Source organism: Amia ocellicauda, chromosome 1 (assembly GCF_036373705.1).
Source record: "Amia ocellicauda isolate fAmiCal2 chromosome 1, fAmiCal2.hap1, whole genome shotgun sequence".
Lineage (NCBI taxonomy): Eukaryota > Metazoa > Chordata > Actinopteri > Amiiformes > Amiidae > Amia > Amia ocellicauda.
Window position 1 is genome coordinate 58273645 of NC_089850.1, and position 20197 is coordinate 58293841.

At 53.2% G+C, this 20197-nt stretch overlaps 1 protein-coding gene across 2 annotated transcripts in view; it reads right to left on the bottom strand.

Moving 5' to 3' along the window:
- Positions 1 to 3855: 3855 nt before the first annotated feature.
- cdon (cell adhesion associated, oncogene regulated) overlaps positions 3856 to 20197 on the bottom strand; it is a 34713-nt gene continuing 18371 nt past the window's right edge. Inside the window, exons 2-19 of one of the 2 annotated variants that reach the window (XM_066710889.1) lie at positions 18688 to 18822; positions 18011 to 18289; positions 17257 to 17403; positions 16903 to 17046; positions 16068 to 16358; positions 15669 to 15938; positions 13660 to 13904; positions 13370 to 13544; positions 13099 to 13224; positions 11958 to 12164; positions 11289 to 11470; positions 10250 to 10355; positions 8207 to 8329; positions 7838 to 8053; positions 6763 to 7022; positions 6300 to 6379; positions 4653 to 4903; positions 3856 to 4539 (exon numbers count right to left, since the gene is read on the bottom strand). In XM_066710889.1, the coding sequence (XP_066566986.1) occupies positions 4373 to 4539; positions 4653 to 4903; positions 6300 to 6379; positions 6763 to 7022; positions 7838 to 8053; positions 8207 to 8329; positions 10250 to 10355; positions 11289 to 11470; positions 11958 to 12164; positions 13099 to 13224; positions 13370 to 13544; positions 13660 to 13904; positions 15669 to 15938; positions 16068 to 16358; positions 16903 to 17046; positions 17257 to 17403; positions 18011 to 18289; positions 18688 to 18757 (3339 nt within the window). In that variant the 5' untranslated portion in view covers positions 18758 to 18822 and the 3' untranslated portion in view covers positions 3856 to 4372. Of the gene's footprint in view, positions 4540 to 4652; positions 4904 to 6299; positions 6380 to 6762; positions 7023 to 7837; positions 8054 to 8206; positions 8330 to 10243; positions 10356 to 11288; positions 11471 to 11957; positions 12165 to 13098; positions 13225 to 13369; positions 13545 to 13659; positions 13905 to 15668; positions 15939 to 16067; positions 16359 to 16902; positions 17047 to 17256; positions 17404 to 18010; positions 18290 to 18687; positions 18823 to 20197 lie in introns of both variants that reach the window. The other variant, XM_066710880.1, reaches the window with a different exon arrangement.

Genomic DNA, 20197 nt, shown 5'->3' on the forward strand with positions numbered 1-20197 from the left:
TGCTTTCTCAGCTTTAATCTTTTACGCATACTTTAAGGCTTGTTGTGAAGTGTATAATGGAAAAACGGTGCTCATTCAACTGAATATTGTGTAGCAGTAGGAGGAGCTGTATCTGCGCCGCAGCCATGGAACATGGGGCAGGCCAGGGCCGACCACCCAGCACCACCTGCCCTGAGAGAGTGTGGGCACAGGGGGGCTGACTGGAGACACAACTAAGGGGCAGCACATGGATTCACCAGAGACCCCGATGTTACAGAGAGCAATCACAGCCTTTTCATGCACACGGCACTGACATCACACAGCTATACATAGCACTGACATCACACAGATATACACAGCATGACATCACACAGATATACACTGCACTGACATCACACAGATATACACAGCTTGACATCACACAGCTATACACAACACTGACATCACACAGATATACAGTGCTCTGACATCACACAGATATACACAGCACTGACATCACACAGATATACAGTGCTCTGACATCACACAGCTCTAAACTGGAGTGACATCACACAGATATACACAGCACTGACATCACAGATATACAGCGCTCTGACATCACACAGATACACACAGCACTGACATCACACAGATACACACAGCACTGACATCACACAGATATACACAGCACTGACATCACACAGATACACACAGCACTGACATCACACAGATATACACAGCACTGACATCACACAGATATACACAGCACTGACATCACACAGATATACACAACACTGACATCACACAGATACACACAACACTGACATCACACAGATATTCACAGCACTGACATCACACAGATATACACAGCACTGACATCACACAGATATACAGTGCTCTGACATCACACAGCTCTAAACTGGAGTGACATCACACAGATACACACAGCACTGATATCACACAGATACACACAGCACTGACATCACACAGATATACACAGCACTGACATCACACAGATACACACAGCACTGACATCACACAGATATACACAGCACTGACATCACACAGATACACACAGCACTGACATCACACAGATATACACAGCACTGACATCACACAGATACACACAGCACTGACATCACACAGATATACACAGCACTGACATCACACAGATACACACAGCACTGACATCACACAGATATTCACAGCACTGACATCACACAGATATTCACAGCACTGACATCACACAGATATACACAGCACTGACATCACACAGATATTCACAGCACTGACATCACACAGATATTCACAGCACTGACATCACACAGATATACACAGCACTGACATCACACAGATATACAGTGCTCTGACATCACACAGCTCTAAACTGGAGTGACATCACACAGATACACACAGCACTGATATCACACAGATATACACAGCACTGACATCACACAGATATACACAACACTGACATCACACAGATATACACAGCACTGACATCACACAGCTCTAAACTGGAGTGACATCACATAGCTCCAAGCTCTAAACTGCACTGTGGTGGGAATAAAAGTGATGCTGGGGAAATTCCACCCTGGTATTAGTATACAGATCAGTCTTCTCCTCATATGTTCTTGGGTGTTGTCCTAATTCACAAAAGGTAAATGAAGATGGCTGAGGGAGGGGGGTCTCTGGCATCAGTAGGATAACAAAAGGTTGGCGAGGAGACAGTTTGCTTACCAGTCATGTGTCAATAGCATATCAAAAGCTATTGATAAGGATGAGTAAGGAGACAGTCTATCTAATATGCTGCTTTGAGGGGTGAGTTAATCACCTCCGAGAGAGGTGCGGGTGAGGGGAATCAGAGTCAATACCCTGGAATGTCAGAGAGCGGGATGGGGGCTCCATAGTCACATTGTATGCTAACAGGCAGCTGCCATTGGTTACTCTGGTGGGTGGGGTGGTCACTCTGGAACGTGGAGTTGGACAGGGGTTCAACTCATATAGCTGATACCATCATGTCTTGGTATCAGTTTTGCCTTGCTGTACTCATATGCTGTGATCTGTATAATATTCCCATTAATAAATGTAATTGATTGTTTTTACCATAATACCAGTTCTTCCTTACAAGATTGATTCTTACAACTGACATCACACAGCTCTAAACTGCACTGACATCACACAGCTATACACTGCATGACATCACACAGCATGACATCACACAGATATACACAGCACTGACATCACACAGATATACACAACACTGACATCACACAGATATACACAACACTGACATCACACAGATATACACAACACTGACATCACACAGATATACACAGCACTGACATCACACAGATATACAGTGCTCTGACATCACACAGATACACACAGCACTGACATCACACAGATATACACAACACTGACATCACACAGATATACACAGCACTGACATCACAGAGATATACACAATACTGACATCACAGAGATATACACAGCACTGACATCACACAGATATACACAACACTGACATCACACAGATATACACAACACTGACATCACACAGATATACACAGCACTGACATCACACAGATATACACAACACTGACATCACACAGATATACACAACACTGACATCACACAGATATACACAACACTGACATCACACAGATATACACAACACTGACATCACACAGATACACACAGCACTGACATCACACAGATATACAGTGCTCTGACATCACACAGATATACAGTGCTCTGACATCACACAGATACACACAGCACTGACATCACACAGATATACACAACACTGACATCACACAGATATACACAGCACTGACATCACAGAGATATACACAATACTGACATCACAGAGATATACACAGCACTGACATCACACAGATATACACAACACTGACATCACACAGATATACACAACACTGACATCACACAGATATACACAACACTGACATCACACAGATACACACAGCACTGACATCACACAGATATACAGTGCTCTGACATCACACAGATACACACAGCACTGACATCACACAGATATACACAGCACTGACATCACACAGATATACACTGCATGACATCACACAGATATACACAGCACTGACATCACACAGATATACACAACACTGACATCACACAGATACACACTGCATGCACTGTAGGATTCTTGGTCAGCTCACCCACTGCTCACCCACGCATGGGCAGTGCCAGGACATGCCCTTGTACGAGGCTTCAGGCAGGTCTGAATTAGCTGCTGTTTGCCCACTTTTGTCAGTTCCACAGCGCCCTGTGTGCCCAGCCCGTCTGTGTTTGCACTAGGATGTGTGCTATTGTATTTGTTTTTACTGAGTCTATTTGCTGCACTTTTAACTGTTTCTTGTGTAAACTGTCAGTTTGAGTATGGGCATCTGCTAATAAATAAATACTTTGTTATAAGAATAATAATAATACCTGTCTCTGTCTACAAATGGGCAATAGTGAGAGGTCACACTGGGGTAACACGGAGAAGAAGGGTGTTCCAGGCTGCAGGAGGCTGTGCTGCTGTCCTGTCCAGAGCTCTGTGGATCTTCTCATGTCTCCTGGCAGCTCCTGAAAGGAAGGCAACTGCTGCCCAGCTCCAGGAGAGACAGAGAGGGTGGCAAAAATTCACCTGGGGTAATAGGGGTAGAAATGAGACCTGCCACCTAAGAATACACTGACGGAGCAAGTAGTAAAGCGCGTGGCAGAGGGCAACGCAGACACGGCAGAAGGAGAGCGCTGACAGTACTGTACCAGTCAGGTTTAAAAACAGACAGACGCACAGAAGAGACGACAGAGACAGCGGTGAGAAGCGCAGACTGGGGAGACCCAGGGGGAAGGAAATTACACGAGAGCTGGTGTCTTCCATAGTGTCTCTTTATATTATTACAAAACTTTATACATAAAAAGGCTAAAGTCCACTCCTCGTGGAAAGAAACCAAAAACAAAACCGAACAAACAATTCTCGTTCACAAAAATAAAATAAAACGGCATAAATAATAGAAAAGACAAACTTTTTTTTCTTAAAACAGATACATTCATATGAAATAATATTTTACTACTACAAAAAATAAATAAGTGTCTAAAACATTTTGCTCTTTAAAAAAAAAAAAAAAAAAAGCTCTTCTCCAGATCCCGTTTCGGCGTCGCTGGTGTCGTCGGTCTCCCGGCCTCCCGCTCCCTCTCTCCGTCTCTCTGTCTGTCTCGCTTCCTCCATCCCTTTCTCAGTCTTTCAGCCTTGTCCACAGGCAGCTTGAGTCCCAGTTTCCACACTGTCAACTGTCCCTGAGGATACAAAGGCTTGCTTTGATCCCTCTCTCCTCTCCTCCCTCCCTCTCTCGCTCCCGTCTCCCTCACTCGTCTCCGGCGGGGGCTCTCAGGTTTCCTGTAGCTGTGGTTGTGCGAAGTCCCCGCCGGGGCTGTCCAGGGCAGTGCCCGAGGAGATCCAGCCTGATTTCTGGGTGCAGTCCAGTGCAGGCAAACCCAGGCTCTCCCAGCACACCACCACGGGGCCCTCGGGGTCCTGGCAGCGCGGCTCCTCACCTGATCGTGAGGGAAACACACTTATTATTATGAAGCGGTTATGGGTTCTTGTCTGCACAGAGCACGGCGTTACCCCCCCTTCAGAACAATCCAGGGTCGAGGCCTCGTCTCACCTCTCTCCTCGGACAGGCAGAGACCGTACTCCCCCGCCTGGCAGCAGGAATGCTGGGAGGTGGGCAGGGTCACGCACTCTCGGGGCTCCTCCCCTTCCTGCTCGGTGCACTGTGGGGCAGTGGGGGTGTGGCAGGGTGGGGTCCCGTGACCGAGGGGCACCATCTCCAGCCCGTCCTGCTGGCAGGGCCCCATGCGGTGCATCATGGGAAGGGTGCCACTGGGGAAGGTGCCGTTGGTCTTTGAGTAACATCTGGAGAGAGAGAGAGAGAGAGAGAGACAGAGAGAGAGAGTGTGTTAAATGTCTCTGAGTTGCTCCAGAACAATCAGGTTTAAATACTAAAATGCTGTGTTGTCCAGAATATCACAACACAACCTCCACGCATCACAGGGCCTCCAGCAGAAGCCCTGACTGGAGGCAGAGGGCTTGACCTTTAACCTTTAGTAACACTATGTTTTTCTGCGGAGTCAGAGCCCCCCGCACTCTCGGGACAGGTTTCCGTTATGTTTAATACTCATACATTATTGTCGCTCTCCACCACGTCCTGACTGCTGTGTGATCCAGTGGGGGCCCCCACTCAGTGATATATAGGTGTGCTTGTCACTGTGTCGGCCGCCAGGCGTTTGCGTTTTCCGACCGGAGAGAGATATTCCTAGTGACTGGGGGGCCTTGAAACAGTTAATCCGGCCCTGGATTCAGTGGGGACGTGTGCCGTACTGCTCAGAGTACTCTCTCTCTCTCTCTCTCTCTCTCTCTCTCTCTCTCTCTCTCTCTCTCTCTCTCTCTCTCTAACACACACACACACACTCACACTCAGAGACACGGAGAAAAACCCAAACTCCTACATTTTCCATTCATAAAAAACAAACAACCAAAAGAAAAACACACAGGAACGTCAAAGCCCAGCAGTGGCGGCCCCCACCTCCGTCTCCAGCTCTTCCAACCCCCCCTCGTCCTCCTCCTCCTCCCTCCCCGTGGGCTGTTCAAACACTCACACCTCCCCCCCCCCTGCTCTCTCTCTCCGGGCCGCTGAGAGGTAAATAAACACAGTGTGCGTTAGCGCGGCCGGCGGTGTGGCGCAGAGTAAACTGTTAGTGCCGGAGCTCCCAGAGTACATAAACACGCCGGGCGGGACGCAGAGGGCGGGGGGGGTGTGCAGCCCTGGCCGGGAGTCAGCAGAGAGAGGATTCCTGGAGAGGAGACTCGTCTGCCCACCCAGGCTCGCTCCACAGCATTGCAGCTGCTATCATCATCATCATTATAATTATAATTATTATTATTATTACTTGTTTATTTGGCTCACCCCCGTTCAAGAGGAGACCAACACTTAAATACAGGGGGGACGAGACGACAACTTTCTTATTTTTTAAGCAATTACTGAGCGCAGAAGATCGTTGATTGAAGACGCCCTTAAAGCCTGAAGCCACAAAGCCAGAGGAGCAAACATGTACAGATGTATAGTGATGCAACGCACTCCCCCTGTCAATGCACCGGAAGTGAGGAGAGCTCACAGTGTGGGAGTGAGGGTCTCTTTCACCCTCGAGGGGGTCGGGTTCACACTCTCACTCTCAATACCCCGAACCGCAGGCGAGTGGTGATTCCACACTAACCCCAACCCCCTACCCGCCATCTCTCTCCGGTCACTAACCTGTTGTTGTTGCAGAAGTTCTGGCAGCTCATACAGTCCGAGGGATCCGACTGGGGCAACGCCGTGTAGACCCCGCCTCCCTGCCAATCAGAAAGCAGGGTTTAGCAACACCCTCTCATTCCCCCGCCCAGTCCATCGATCGATCGTGTAATTGTGAGACTGAGACACATGCAGAGACACAAAAAGAGAGACACACACAGATACACACAAAGACAGAGAGACAGACAGAGAGAAATAGAGAGAGAAAGAGACAGGGACACACACAGAGACACACAAAGAGAGACAGAGACAGAGAGAGAGACTCCTGTTGTGGAGAAGGTGGGTTGTATACAGACAGACAGATGGACATATGGAGACAGAGGGACAGAAAGAGACAGGGACACACACACAGACACAGAGACAGAGACTCCTGCTGTGGAGAAGGTGGGTTGTATACAGACCAGAGACAGAGGGACAGACTCACGTTGTGCAGGTGGTGGGAGTGCTCGTAGTCCAGGCTGGGGGAGTGCGGCGGGGGGCTGTCGTGGGCGGAGGGGCAGAGCGAGCCGGTGCCGTTGGGCAGTTTGTGGTGCAGGTGCGGGCAGCCGGGGGGCAGGCCGGCGCTGTGGCCGTAGCCGGGGTGCAGGCCGCCGTTCACGCGGTTGGTGCCGGGCAGCGTGGTGTACTCCAGCACGTGGCCGTTCATCTCTGCCGGCTGGTACAGGTAGCCTGGGGGGTCGTACTCTGCCGGGGGGGGATTCACGTCAGCTCTCATGAGTGTCAACACCTCCCTGACCAATATCAATACTGTACATGCAGCAATATTACTTCATCGATATTATTCACCCCTCATCAATCTTACGGACCTCTCATCAATATCAATAAACTCTGTCCTCAGTGCTGACCCTCTGTCCTCCATGTGGACCCCGTCCTCAGTATTGACTCCCCTGTCCTCAGTATTGACCTCCTGTCCTCAGTATTGACCCCCTGTCCTCAGTGTTGACTCCCCTGTCCTCAGTGTTGACTCCCCTGTCCTCAGTATTGACCCCCTGTCCTCAGTATTGACCCCTCTGTCCTCAGTATTGACTCCCCTGTCCTCAGTGTTGACTCCCCTGTCCTCAGTGTTGACCTCCTGTCCTCAGTGTTGACTCCCCTGTCCTCAGTATTGACCCCCTGTCCTCAATGTTGACCCCCTGTCCTCAGTGTTGACTCCCCTGTCCTCAGTGTTGACCTCCTGTCCTCAGTATTGACTCCCCTGTCCTCAGTATTGACCCCCTGTCCTCAATGTTGACCCCCTGTCCTCAGTGTTGACTCCCCTGTCCTCAGTATTGACCCCCTGTCCTCAGTATTGACTCCTCTGTCCTCAATGTTGACCCCCTGTCCTCAGTGTTGACTCCCCTGTCCTCAGTGTTGACCTCCTGTCCTCAGTGTTGACTCCCCTGTCCTCAGTATTGACCCCCTGTCCTCAATGTTGACCCCCTGTCCTCAGTATTGACCCCTCTGTCCTCAGTATTGACTCCCCTGTCCTCAGTATTGACTCCCCTGTCCTTAGGACTCACTGTGCAGACTGTTCTGCTGCCGGTTCCTCCATAGACACATGGCGATGAAGCCCAGCAGGATGAGCACCATGACGCCCAGCACGCTGCCCACGATCAGGTACAGCATGTCCCCCCCGCGCTGCAACGCCGTCCCCCCGGCAGCCCCGCCCCGTCCCGGGCCTGGGGGGGTCACCGCGCCGCCGCCCATCAATGGGGGCACCCCTGGGGGCTGCCGTGCTGCAGAGAGAGGGAGGGACAGCAGTTAGAATTGTTCTATACAGCAAACTTTCATAATTTCATCCCCTGAATTCCAAAAATAGTCTGTTATTTTTATAATTATGTGACTGATGCATTTACCAGAAGTGACATCTCCCTCTCCCTCCCTCTCACCTTTGGTCTCGCAGATCATGACGTTGCTGTACTCGCTCTCCCCCCCGTCGTTGAAGCACTGCATCTTGATGTCGTAGGAGGTTTCGGGCTGGAGCTGGCCAATCATGTGCCATTGCTTGGAGCCTGAGGGGGGGTGACAGGAAGCAGGGAGAGCTCAGCATGCTGGGAGCAGACTGTCTCACACTCAGATAGACATCACAGCGAGACAGACAGACGGAGAGGCAGACACAGACAGATCGAATGTGATCAACAGGCAAAGACACGCGCAGTCACCAGACAGCCAGTCACCCAATGACACTGCGCTTCCCACACCAAAGGCATGGGCAATAATGTGGCCCCAACTGAGCTCTTTCACCCCCTCCAGAACCCCGTGGCTCTGCCCAGCGGGCCCCAAGTGCCAGTCACAAACGCACCCCTGTGGTTTGCAACTGCTGCGTTGTGATTGGCTGGTTCCGTACGTGGCATTTGCAATCTCACTGACAGCTGCGTTAAAAGCAATGTTTTTCTTATGCGCACGTTATCATCATCATCATCATTCTGATCCTCCTCTGTGGTGGACGGTGTACCAGAGCACAGGACATGGTGCTGAGCTGCTGAGGGGTCCGTGGGCTGCGTAGCGGGGCGCTGGCTCTGCCTGGGGCAATTAAGTCATGATTTCAGGCATGCTCTCTAAATATAGTTTCCTTTTGTTCCCGATTTAGCAGCAAATCTGTTCTAAACAGACGTCTGGATGCAGTTTGGTAACTTGTAATCTCCCGTCTCTCTCTCTCCCCCCTCGGTGTCCATCACCTCTCTCCCATCTGCGCACTTGTTCCTCCTCTCACCATACTCTACCCACCCCCCGCCCTAATTATCTCTGGTTTCTTTTATCTCCCCCCCCATTTTGTCTTATGATAGTTGTACCCTGTTGAATTCAATTATTTGCCCCCCCCCCTTATATCTGTCTCTCCTCTTTCACTCCCCCTGTCCTTTTCTCTCTCCTCTGTCTTTCTCAGTCTCTCTACCCCCCCCCCTCTGTCTGCAGTCTGTGGGGGCTGAGGCTGGCATTCCTCTCCAAACCGGCTCCATATAAGGCCTGCAGTGTTTGTTCTGGACCGGCTCCAGCCCTCCCACAACAGAGCACAACGCACTGCACACCATGCACAGAGCGCACAACGCACTGCACACCATGCACAGCATGCATCGCATCACGCACAGCACTACTCTCAGCCCGCACACTACTGAACACAAACACACTCTCCCTGCCTTCCCTTACAACTGCACCGTTGGTAAGCAGCAGTGCAGGACCCTGTGAGGTGCTGACCACAAGAGCAACAGGACGCCACTAGCAGGACTACAGGTGGGGCTCATACCCACGTATCTGAACAGTAGATACTGCTGCAGCAGCCCATGTCAGTGGATATTGTTACCCCCTGTATCAAAGAGTCCATGAGTGCGAAGACGGTACCCAAAACAGCAGCAGGTGGTTCATGGTGAGAGAAGACGCTGTGAGAGAGTGTGTGTATGAATGGGCCAGGGCCGGGCGCCCGTGAGAGACTCCTCATCGGAGCAGTGCAGGCTGGGAAGGGGGCCGGCAGACCCGCAATCAGGGCTGTTGACATTCCTGACGCCAGCCCCACCGCCCCCATAGCCCGGTCTAGGGTTTCAGCTCAGGGCCATTAGTGAGGCAGCCGCTCATTAGAGCAAAATAAAAAACATGTCCCGCCAGCTCGGCCACTCGCGGCCCGTCACTCAACAGCAGCCAAACCCCACTCTCCCAGGGCGGGGACACTTCCTGTTCAGAGGCCTGTGGGACACACCCAGTCCCTCACCTAGACCCACCCCATTAACACTGCAGGTGTCCAATTATTACCATCCACATTAGTGTTATTATAACTCATAGTGCTGTTATTATTATTATCATTAACATCAGGATCAAATTCATTAATCAGGATATCATCCCCTCCCCGACTGGCTGTCTGGCGTTGTGGGCGCATGACATCACAGAAAACAGCCGTGCTCATTGGCTAACTAGTTAATTGATTAATTGGGCCTCACCCTCACCTTCCACGACGTCCCTCTTGTAGTCGCTGTCGTTGTCGCTGTCCGTGGGGCGGTAGTAAATGTAGAAGCCCTGGATGGGGGTGTTGTTGTTACTGGAGGGGGTGTACTGAAAGAGAGAGAGAGAGAGAGAGAGTCAGACAGCAGATTTTACCCCCCTCACGCACACACCTTTACACACACACACACCCCTACCCCTGGCCCCTGTACAATAGCAATTTGGTAAAAAAAAATTGGAACATCTGCGTTATGATGGATGAGTGGAAAATGGAAGGCTTAAGATTGTGGAAAAAAAAAGAAAGAGAACATTACAGTAGTAGAAAGCTATCCCCCCCTCTCCTTCTTCTCCTATCTTATCTGTTCTCTATAAATAGCCCCCTTCATCATCTGTGCATACCGATCTAAAGAGGGGCTGCTAATCTCGGCAGCAGGAACAGCTCTGCAATCAAGCCCAGGCGGCGCAATTAGGTGCTGATTGAGGCCCTGCTGATGGAGGTGCATACGGCCTGAGACTTTCAAGATCAAATTATCTTGATTTTCTACCTCTGACTTTTGGGAAAAAAATAATAATTGGCAAATCGCTCCTTAAATCGTCTCAGATGAAGTGGACTATAGGGCCCAGACTGGAGCGGCGCCGTGGGGACTATAGGGCCCAGACTGGAGCGGCGCCGTGGGGAATATAGGGCCCAGATTGGAGCGGCGCTGTGGGGACTACAGGGCCCAGATTGGAGCGGTGCTGTGGGGACTAAAGGGCCCACATTGGAGCGGTGCTGTGGGGACTAAAGGGCCCAGATTGGAGCGGCGCTGTGGGGACTATGGGGCCCAGACTGGAGTGGCGCTGTGGGGACTATAGGGCCCAGATTGGAGCGGCGCTGTGGGGACTATAGGGCCCAGACTGGAGCGGTGCTGTGGGGACTAAAGGGCCCAGATTGCAGCAGCACTGTGGGGACTATGGGGCCCAGACTGGAGCGGTGAAGGAGTGTGTCGTGCACAGGGGCTGGAGCGACGCCCCCCTGTGGTGACAGGCCAGACTTGCACTCACCGTCCAGCGCAGGATGATCTGCGTGTCGCTCACGGCGTCGGTGGAGGAGATGTGGGGCCCAGCGATGGGCCGGCTGGTGAAGTGCGTGCTGACCGTGGACACATGGTAGGGCCTGGAGGGGGCGCTGTGCGGACTCTCGCCATACATGTTGATGGCGATCACCCGGAAACGGTACGTGGAGCCTGTGAGACACAGAGAGAGAGAGAGAGAGAGAGAGAGAGAGAGAAAGGGAGGGAGAGGGAGAGCGTGTCAGAATATCAGTGTGTCTTTGTGTACAGTGTGTCACTATCATGTCATCAGTTCTGCAGGGCATATCACTCTGTCACTGAAAGCCAGTGCGTCAGTAACTGTCTGTGCTTCTCAGTTGGTCTGTAATGCAGTGTGTCAGGATAAATGATAGAGAATCAGCATGTGCTGGTCAGTGCTTCAGTCAGTGTGTTGGTCAGTGCATTTGTGGGCTGGTCAGAGTGGTGGTCAGTGTGTCAGTGTGTTGGTCAGTGAGTCAGCTTGCTGGTCAGTGCGTCAGTCAGTGGGCTGGTCAGTGTTTCAATGTGACGGTGAGTGTGTTGGTCAGTGCGTCAAGTATGTTGGTCATTGTGTCAGTCAGTGTGTTGGTCAGTGTGTCTGTGTGTTGGTCAGTGCGTCAGCGTGCTGGTCGTTGTGTCTGACCTGGCTCCAGGCTGCGGACCTCCACAGACAGTTTGAGGGGGGAGATGTTGTCGGCTGCGACTATCCACTCGGCGCTGCGGCCCTGGCGCCGGTACTCCACACGGAAGGCGGTGATCGGGGAGCCGCCATTGGCCCGCGGGATCCACGTAACATACACAGAGCTCTCTGTTGCCATTGAGATCGTGGGCCGGTCTGGGGCCTCAGGCACTGGGGGGGGGGCAGATGGGACCAATCAAAGACCAGGCGGCATTTGACAGTAGCATCACGTCAACCAATCATTCAGCCACAGGACATCCCAGCCAGTTACCTCCTCATGTGTAATCTCGTACGACAACACACTCACACACAGCCCAACTGCTCTGTCTGCCAGACACACTTACACATATATTATTCCTGCTTCTTTACATTTTCAAGTGTACTTGACATTGTTAAAGCCATTTCTTTAGACTACAGATCTAACAACTATTTCTATTGCATTTATCTTGTGTTAGGGTCAGTCTGTCGCCCTGGTCGTTGTTGTTGTTTTTTTAACACATTCACTTGGTTTAAGTCAAACAGACACACGAGTACAGACTTCACACGCAGACAGGCACAAAGACCCAAAATAGGCAACACAGAATCATGCCACAGCAAGAAGAAAGAGTACTTACTGTCCGGGCTCTAAGCCAGAGACACAGAGAGCCGGGAGAGAGTGTGAGAGGAGAGAAGAAGGTTAGTGAGAGACCGAGGACGAGACGGAGACGGAGACACAGGCACGCCGGCACCCCCGCTCTCCTGCACACGGCTATTATTTTTAAGGACCTACGGCGCTGTTTACAGTATCAGAGCGCTGACTGGCAGCCGTAGTGTCCCCCCATGAGAGCGGCCCCTATAAGCACAGCACCTCTCATGAGCAATCGGCAGCCATGGCAAGCGGGTTGGGAGCACAGCACACGGCCATGGGATTTGGGGAAAATTGTGTGAGAACAGGTCGGGTGGGAAATGCAGAATCCACAGTCACACCAGGCTGTTAATCAGACACGCAGCCAGCAGAGACCGGATTGTTACAAATGTTAAATTAATCTAATCTAATTAAGCTTTTCTTTCCTCTTGTCATTCTTTTTTTGGGGATCCGTTTTCCCGCACATTGACCCACACTTACCCCTGTCGTGCACGACCACCCCATAGTGCGTGTTGAGCCCCTCGAAGACGGGCGCTTTCTCCGGCTTCCCCACCGGCACCGCGGGGCCCTGAGGGTGAGGGCTCTTATTTGAGGAGGTGGCCTTCTCTGCAAGAACACAGAGAGAGAGAGAGAGAGAGAGAGAGGGAGAGGGATCTGTGTGAGAGAGGAACAGTCGTGTGTGTGTGTGTGTGTGCGTGTGTGTGTGTGTGTACATCTGTAAGTGTGTGAGTCAGGTGACGGTGCCGCTCACCCTTGCCGGTGCGGAAGGTGAGCATGGCCGGCTGTCCCTCCCCGGCGGAGCTGCGCGCCACCATCAGAACCTCGTACAGACTGGAGGCCTCCAGCTCGGCCAGCCGCAGCGCCTTCTCACTGCCTGGCACCCGCACCGTGTGCCAGCCACCCAGAATGCTGCCCAGCTCGTCCAGCTGCTCGACACAAGCACACACGTGTGAGTACAACAGACACACACACACACATGACACAAAGATACACACACATGTACGACACAAAGATACACACACAACACACAGACAGACAGACCTTGCGGTACTTGACGAAGTAGGCGACGATGGGGCTGCCCCAGTCCCGGCCCGGCCGCCACTCCAGGTCGTACATGTCAGGCTTGTGCGTCTGCGGGGGACTGGTGATGATAGGCGCCTCGGGGGTGGGAGCGTCGCTTGCCCGGTCTGTGGACGGGACCCCGCCTCCCCCCGCGCCCTCGTCGCTCTGCACCGGGTCCACCGAGGGCGGGGGTCCGGCAGTCACGCTCACTGTGCTGCTGCCCACTGTCAATCAAACACACAGGCAGGGACACCTTAGCAGTGGCCGGAGAGAACGTCCTGTTTGAGGCGAGGGTCTGAGAGAGTCCGGCCTCATGGTTTTGGGTTTCAACCAACTGAACCCTGGAGGCATTGTGCTTTCCTGGTCGTAACAGAGGATGGAAACAGCACCAATATGACCTGAGAATAACTGTCCGCAGTGCAGGAGCTGAGAGTCAAGGAGGGGGCAAAAAACAGCCAGGGTCCAAAACTAGGGGCCAGAGTCTGTTCCCAGTTGTTGGAGCAGTGGTCGAAGGTAAACAGACACCCACAGAGTTATTAAGAGTCAGACTTCCAATCTAACTGGTACAGGAAATGTTCTGACTGTTTATTAATGCTGTAAGTTGACACTGACTGCATAGCTCAGTGGTCAGACACCCCCCCACGGACACGACCGTCGTCCAGCTTCTCTGCATGGAGCTCCGAGTTCAGAGCAGGTCAAGGACAGAGCGGACTGGGACGGGAATACATCTGAACTGTTTAGAATCGTGTAGCGTTCGCCTTGCCCTCTGCTGCTCTGATTTCAAGGCCCTTTTCATTGTGTTTAAAATGTCTCTTGCTCCGCTACGTCTCGAGGTTCTCCCTCGGCCGGACTTGCTCGGCCACAACGGAAACTCATTTTCCGATCTGCGTTTTTAATGAGAGCCGGAGGGATCGATCTGGGGAAGAGCCCGGTCGCAGTTTTCTTGGCAGTGTGAGGAGTGGAATTTTTTGCCATGCTTGTGCGTCCAGCTCGCCTCTCCCCTCCAGTACGGCACAGCGCGTCCCCCCCCCTCCCCACACCGTCTACTGTATGACTGGACAGCTTTCACAACAACTGCACCCAGACAAACGCAGAAACGCTATTTTATTTGGTGGCGTTTATCTTTTCTATGATTTAGTTTTTGTAACGAACAAGAAGCTGTGCTCTCGGTGGCCGGGCTGGGGCTGGCGCTGTTTAGGTGAGTGCCACTGGTTTATTTTACAAAACAAACAGCCCTGGAGATGGTAATCCTACACTGAGGCCTGGGCCCGGGGCCAGCTGCCCACATTCCTCCCAACGGCCATTAACATACCACAGAGACTGAGACCCTGGACTGGCCTCCACCCCCACACGCTCACACTCTCTCTCTCCATCTTGCGCTGTCTCAACACCCCGCCGCTCTCTTCTCGCTGTTGACATTTCTCTCCCACTCCCCCGCAACACTCTCCTCCGGCTTCTTCCCCTCTTCTTCTCCCTTCCTTTCCCTCCTCCGCTCCCCTCTCCCAGGTGATCCTGGCGTTTCAACACGACACGAGATCAGTCGGGAGGCAAAGCTGAAAACCATTAAGAGAGCTGGCCGGAGTCCTCAGCTCTTAACTGCACTTGAGTTTAATGTGGAAACGTTTTCCTGACCAGAAAAATACGTTGATAAGTAGTATTTTGTTTCTTTCCCAGCCCTGTTGAAAGTAGCAGATGTTGTGGGTGGGCTACAATTTCAGCAGACGTGAGTTGTGTGTGAAAAGAACCCAACGGAGTCAATTTAAATAAGAACAAACAGTGTTATACAGGGTGAGCGGCACCGTCACCTGAACTCACACACAGGGAGCTGTAACCTTCTCAAGTCTCCTCGAGTTCAGCCACTCAGATTATTCAAACCACACAGAATTACGGGAAACATGGTAGTGCCCCATGACATCACATCCCCTGTAACGTCATTGGTCAGGACCCGCCTAATGACCCATTTCTGATCCTCGGCCCGCCGACTGTACCTGATTGGATGGTGAGCCTCCCAGCTGACTGGGCCGAGCCAATCCCGTTGTCCACCAGGCACTGGTACATGCCCTGGTCCTGCGACGTCACCGCCGAGATGAGGAGGGAGGAGCCAGAGAGCTGGAGGCGGGGTGACGGAGCCAGGGGGGCGGCGTTAAAGAGCCAGGTGACGTTGGGGGCAGGGCTTCCCTTGGCAACGCAGGTGAAGCGGATGGAAGAATGGAGAGAGACCGACTGGTCAAGCAGCTCCCGCGACACTGAGGCCGGCTCTGAGGGAGGGAGAGAGAGAGAGAGAGAGAGAGAGAGAGGTTTTCAACGACCTACCCTGGTTGGAAAAACACACTTCACACTCTTAGCTGTTAGATATCGAGACACGGGCGTCCCTCGCCGTCACTCACCCAGCACATTGACCGTGTAATTCGCGCTGACCACCCCCCCCGTCTCGGTCTTGGCCGAGCATCTGTAGCTGCCCCCGTCCACCCTCCGCACGCCGTCCAGCTGGAGGTTGTTGAGCACCATCCGGCGGTTCGGCCCGGGCACCACGTCCTGTCCGTCCTTGGTCCAGTGCGTGGTGGGGGCGGGACTTCCTGCCAGGACACACTCCAGCGTCAGGGACTCAGACTGTGCCACCGTGAGGGTCTGCGGGGACGTGGGGTAGAGGATCCGCACTGGGGAGGGACCGTCCGAGCCTGAGGGGGGGAAGGGGTGAAACAGGAAGTGATTAAATTCTTGATCAAACCACCCCAATACAGAGGTGTGATTCTGCTATTCAAGACCAAGAGAGAGAGAGAGCAGGGGAGAGTTTCAGTTATCAGACTTGCTCAACCGTGGAAAGTCTGATTTATTTCAGTAATAAACACAGCCAGAGGGGAGTGATTCCGAGAAAAAGAGAGGGGGGGGAGTGCGAGAGAGGGGGGGAGAGAGAGAGAGAAAGAGACAGAGAGAGTCACCGTGCAAGCGTGCAATAGTGTAGACCCCTGTGACCCTGTGGCCCAATTTGCCCGGGCCCGGCCTGTTGTGTTTCCTTTGCCGTGTTCTCCCTTCCTAACCCTTCCGGCAGTTCAGAGGTCAAGGGTCAAAGGTCACACACACACACACACACACACACACACACACACACACACACACACTCTCTGGGTCCTCTCCCACCCTAATCCTGCAGTCGCTGTACTGATCTAAGCTCTCGTTCGTATCCAGAGACGGCGAGTCACAGCGAAACGGGTCAGGACTCACGTTTGACTGTCAGCTTCTGTCCGTGGGGCTCCACTCGGGTCTCCAGGGTGATGGGGTTGTAGGCGCCGCACTTGTACGTCCCCTGGTGCCGGGGGGCCACGGATAAGATCTGAAGGTTCCCAGACGGAAGGATTAAATACTGATCTGTCGGGGTGAAGCGAGAGAGACAGACGACACACTTCAGTTTAGGCTGCAGTGAGGAAACCTGGTGCGCGCGTACCCCACAAACGGGGGGCATTAAAAACAAACAAGCATTGCAGAAGGGGGTTTGATCCTACTCTGGAGCCCCACTTCGATACCTTCCTCGTGCAAATCCAGTCTTTTGACCTATCCCACGAATCGTGAAGTACAAACCTGCCGATTGCTCCAGCCACTGCCCTCGCACCCTGAACCGCGGCAGGGCCGGAGGGGTGCTGGGGGGCAGCCGGCACTCGATTAGCGCCGTGCCGCCCTCCTCCGCCTTCACCGCCCTTCGCTGCAGCGCCAAGAAGTCCGAGAGATCTGTGGGGGGACAGGAAATGGGATGGGGGTCAGAGATCAGAGCACCAGAAAAAGGAACATTTGACCTGGCAGATCTATCGGGATTTCGTGTGTGTGTGTGTCAGTTGTCAGGCAGTTTCAGCGTGTGTATGGGCTGTGGGTATACTTATACAGGCTACCCAGGTCTTTGGTGTCAAGTATTAATAATAATTACTCTGTAGTACCAATTCCTAATCACTCCCTCGGTCCCCATTTCTCCGCCCACCTGCCCTCTCTAGCGGTCATGCTCTTCCTGATGCAGCGCCCCCCGCCCCCCCGCACGCCCCGCGCCGGCCGCCGGCACGCTCCACAGGAAGACCGCAGGCTCATAAAGGACCCCTTGGGGAGGCGTCTGGCGGAGCGCCTGAGCGACTGAGAAGTGTGTTTATTAACTGTTTCAGCCACTTCGTTTCCCAGTGTGACAACAATAGTCGGACGACAGTGTGCGGTAAGCTGTTGACGCAGACCTGGCGGTCCACCTGTGAGTGCTCCCTGAGCTGGGACAGCAATAATGTGGTTTGAGGGAAAACCGTGTGTGCAGTATCAGTGCATCAGTGCCAGTGTGTGCAGTATCAGTGTATCAGTGTACCTGCGATGGTGACGTGTGCGTGCCGGCTGACGATGGCCCCGGTGTCCGTCTGTGCCACACACTGGTATCGCCCAGCATGCCGCGGCTGCAGAGAGGGGATGGAGAGGGAGCCGGGCACCAGCTGCAGCCCCGGGGGGAGAGCCTGGGGGTCCAGCGGCCGCCCCTCCCAAAGCCACCGCACCCGCGCCGAGCCGGGCTGAGAAGCACAGCGAAGCGCCACCGCCCCCCCCAACCGCTGCACCGTGGACAGGGGCTCCGTCCGGAAAGACAGGGGCACATCTGAGAGAGAGGGAGGGAGAGAGAGAGATTAATTTACAGCTGAAATCTCACCTCTATTGGGCCCAGACTGGAGCCGGTGCTGTGGGGACTATAGGGCAAATCTAACCTGAATGCAAGAAGAATGAACTTCTTTTCATTTCCTCTAGAAAATCAACTTTGCGCCTCTGACCTGTCAGCACCACATGGCAACTCCCCACTTACACACCGGGCCGGGACAGGAACTGGGACTGATTAGGAGGCCACAGCCATTAGGAACTGGGCCTGCATCTCAACAAAGGAACAGCATTGAAGAAAACAGGAAGTGATCCCTTCTTTGCTGAAGACCCTGGTGCACACACGCACACACGCACATGCACACACACACACACGCACACACGCACACACACGCGCACACTTACAGGAGCAGCTGATGACGGAGACCAGACTGAGGACCAGGAATCCAGGAAGGACCTCCAAACTGGAGTCCATAGCGCAAGATCACCCCAAAATCCAGTCCCGGGACCCCAGCTCAGACTGGGAGAGCCCACTGACACCTGGAACAGAAAGAGGGAGAGAAAGAGAGAGAGAGAGACTTAATTTTCCAATCGTTCTTCGGAGTGCCACTGTACAGCCCTCTACTGGGTTTACCGTGGTGACACCAAATGGGCAATCCCTATTGTCTTGATCAGAGGAGCTCACGAGGGAATTCGGTTCAAGTATTCAAAACCCTGACGGCACTGAAAATGTATGACCTCGGGCTCAGTGCATGACCCCAGCACCTGAGCACACGCGTGTGGAAACGAGAGCAGGTTGGAGAATGAAAATCCGAAACCCCTTCTGTGGACGAAGACATTATATAATCCTAAAATTCCACCTCAGACACTGTGGAACCGCACTAGTAAACACACCACAGCCAAGCAGCTGATTGGCCGAGAGCTACTAAACCCTCTTCCTGATCAGAACGGAGTGCCATCCACTTAGCATCTGTGGAATCTTCACTTTTTCTTTCTCCCTCTTTCCTCCTCTCACCCCGCCTCCCTCTCTCTCTGCCTGTCTGACCTATCCTCTCCCACCCTCCCAGAGCGCGAGCGTGTCCCCCCCCCACCCCACTCTTCAGATCAGTGTGGCGTCTCAGCGTGCTGCCCCCTCACATGCCCACTGTACCCTGAAGCCGTGCGAGACGACAACAGGGCGCGAGCGAGCGGGACGGACGGGAGACGGAGCGAGCCAGAGAAAAAGGACGGAGGAAAAAAGAAAAAGCAGAGAAAAGAAGTGGAAGGAACGTAATTAGAAACATTCCTCTCCTCCTTTTGAAATCTGCCGCCCCCCCCCCACCCCCTCCTCCTTTTGGGGGCAGTAATCCCGCCCGGCCTGGATCAGTGGTTCCTGGTTTGTGACCAGGGTCTGCGGCGACAATGGGAGACCAGCTGGGACATTCAGCCGCAGACACAGGCGGGATCAGACCCTTTCCTGGGGGCGCGGAGATAGAGGGGAGGGGGGGCGGCCGATTTAATGACAAGGCCAGATCAGACCATCGGAGCTGAAACAGGAGAGCCCCCAGCCACTGCCACCGCCGCCGCCACCTCTGTGAAGTCCCGGCCGTTCCCCCCGAAAACACAGAGCTATGAACACTATGAAACAAATCACATGGTTGATATATTATACTACAGAGTGCTGCATTTCAAGGAATCCGTCTTCGATCTGCAGCCAGGGCAGAGGTCTCGGGGAACCGTCTGCTCCTCGCCTTCCTCCCTCTCTCTCACTGACAGCAACAGAGGAAGAGAGAGGAGGAAACACAGGAAATAATAAACTCTCTCTGCTCCCCGCGCACGCCCCCTTTTCACCCACAGGGGTCGGAGGTCACGGCCCAACACAAGAGTGCCGCTGACCCGGTGGGTGTTGCTCTGTCCAGGGTCAGTCAGTCACCCT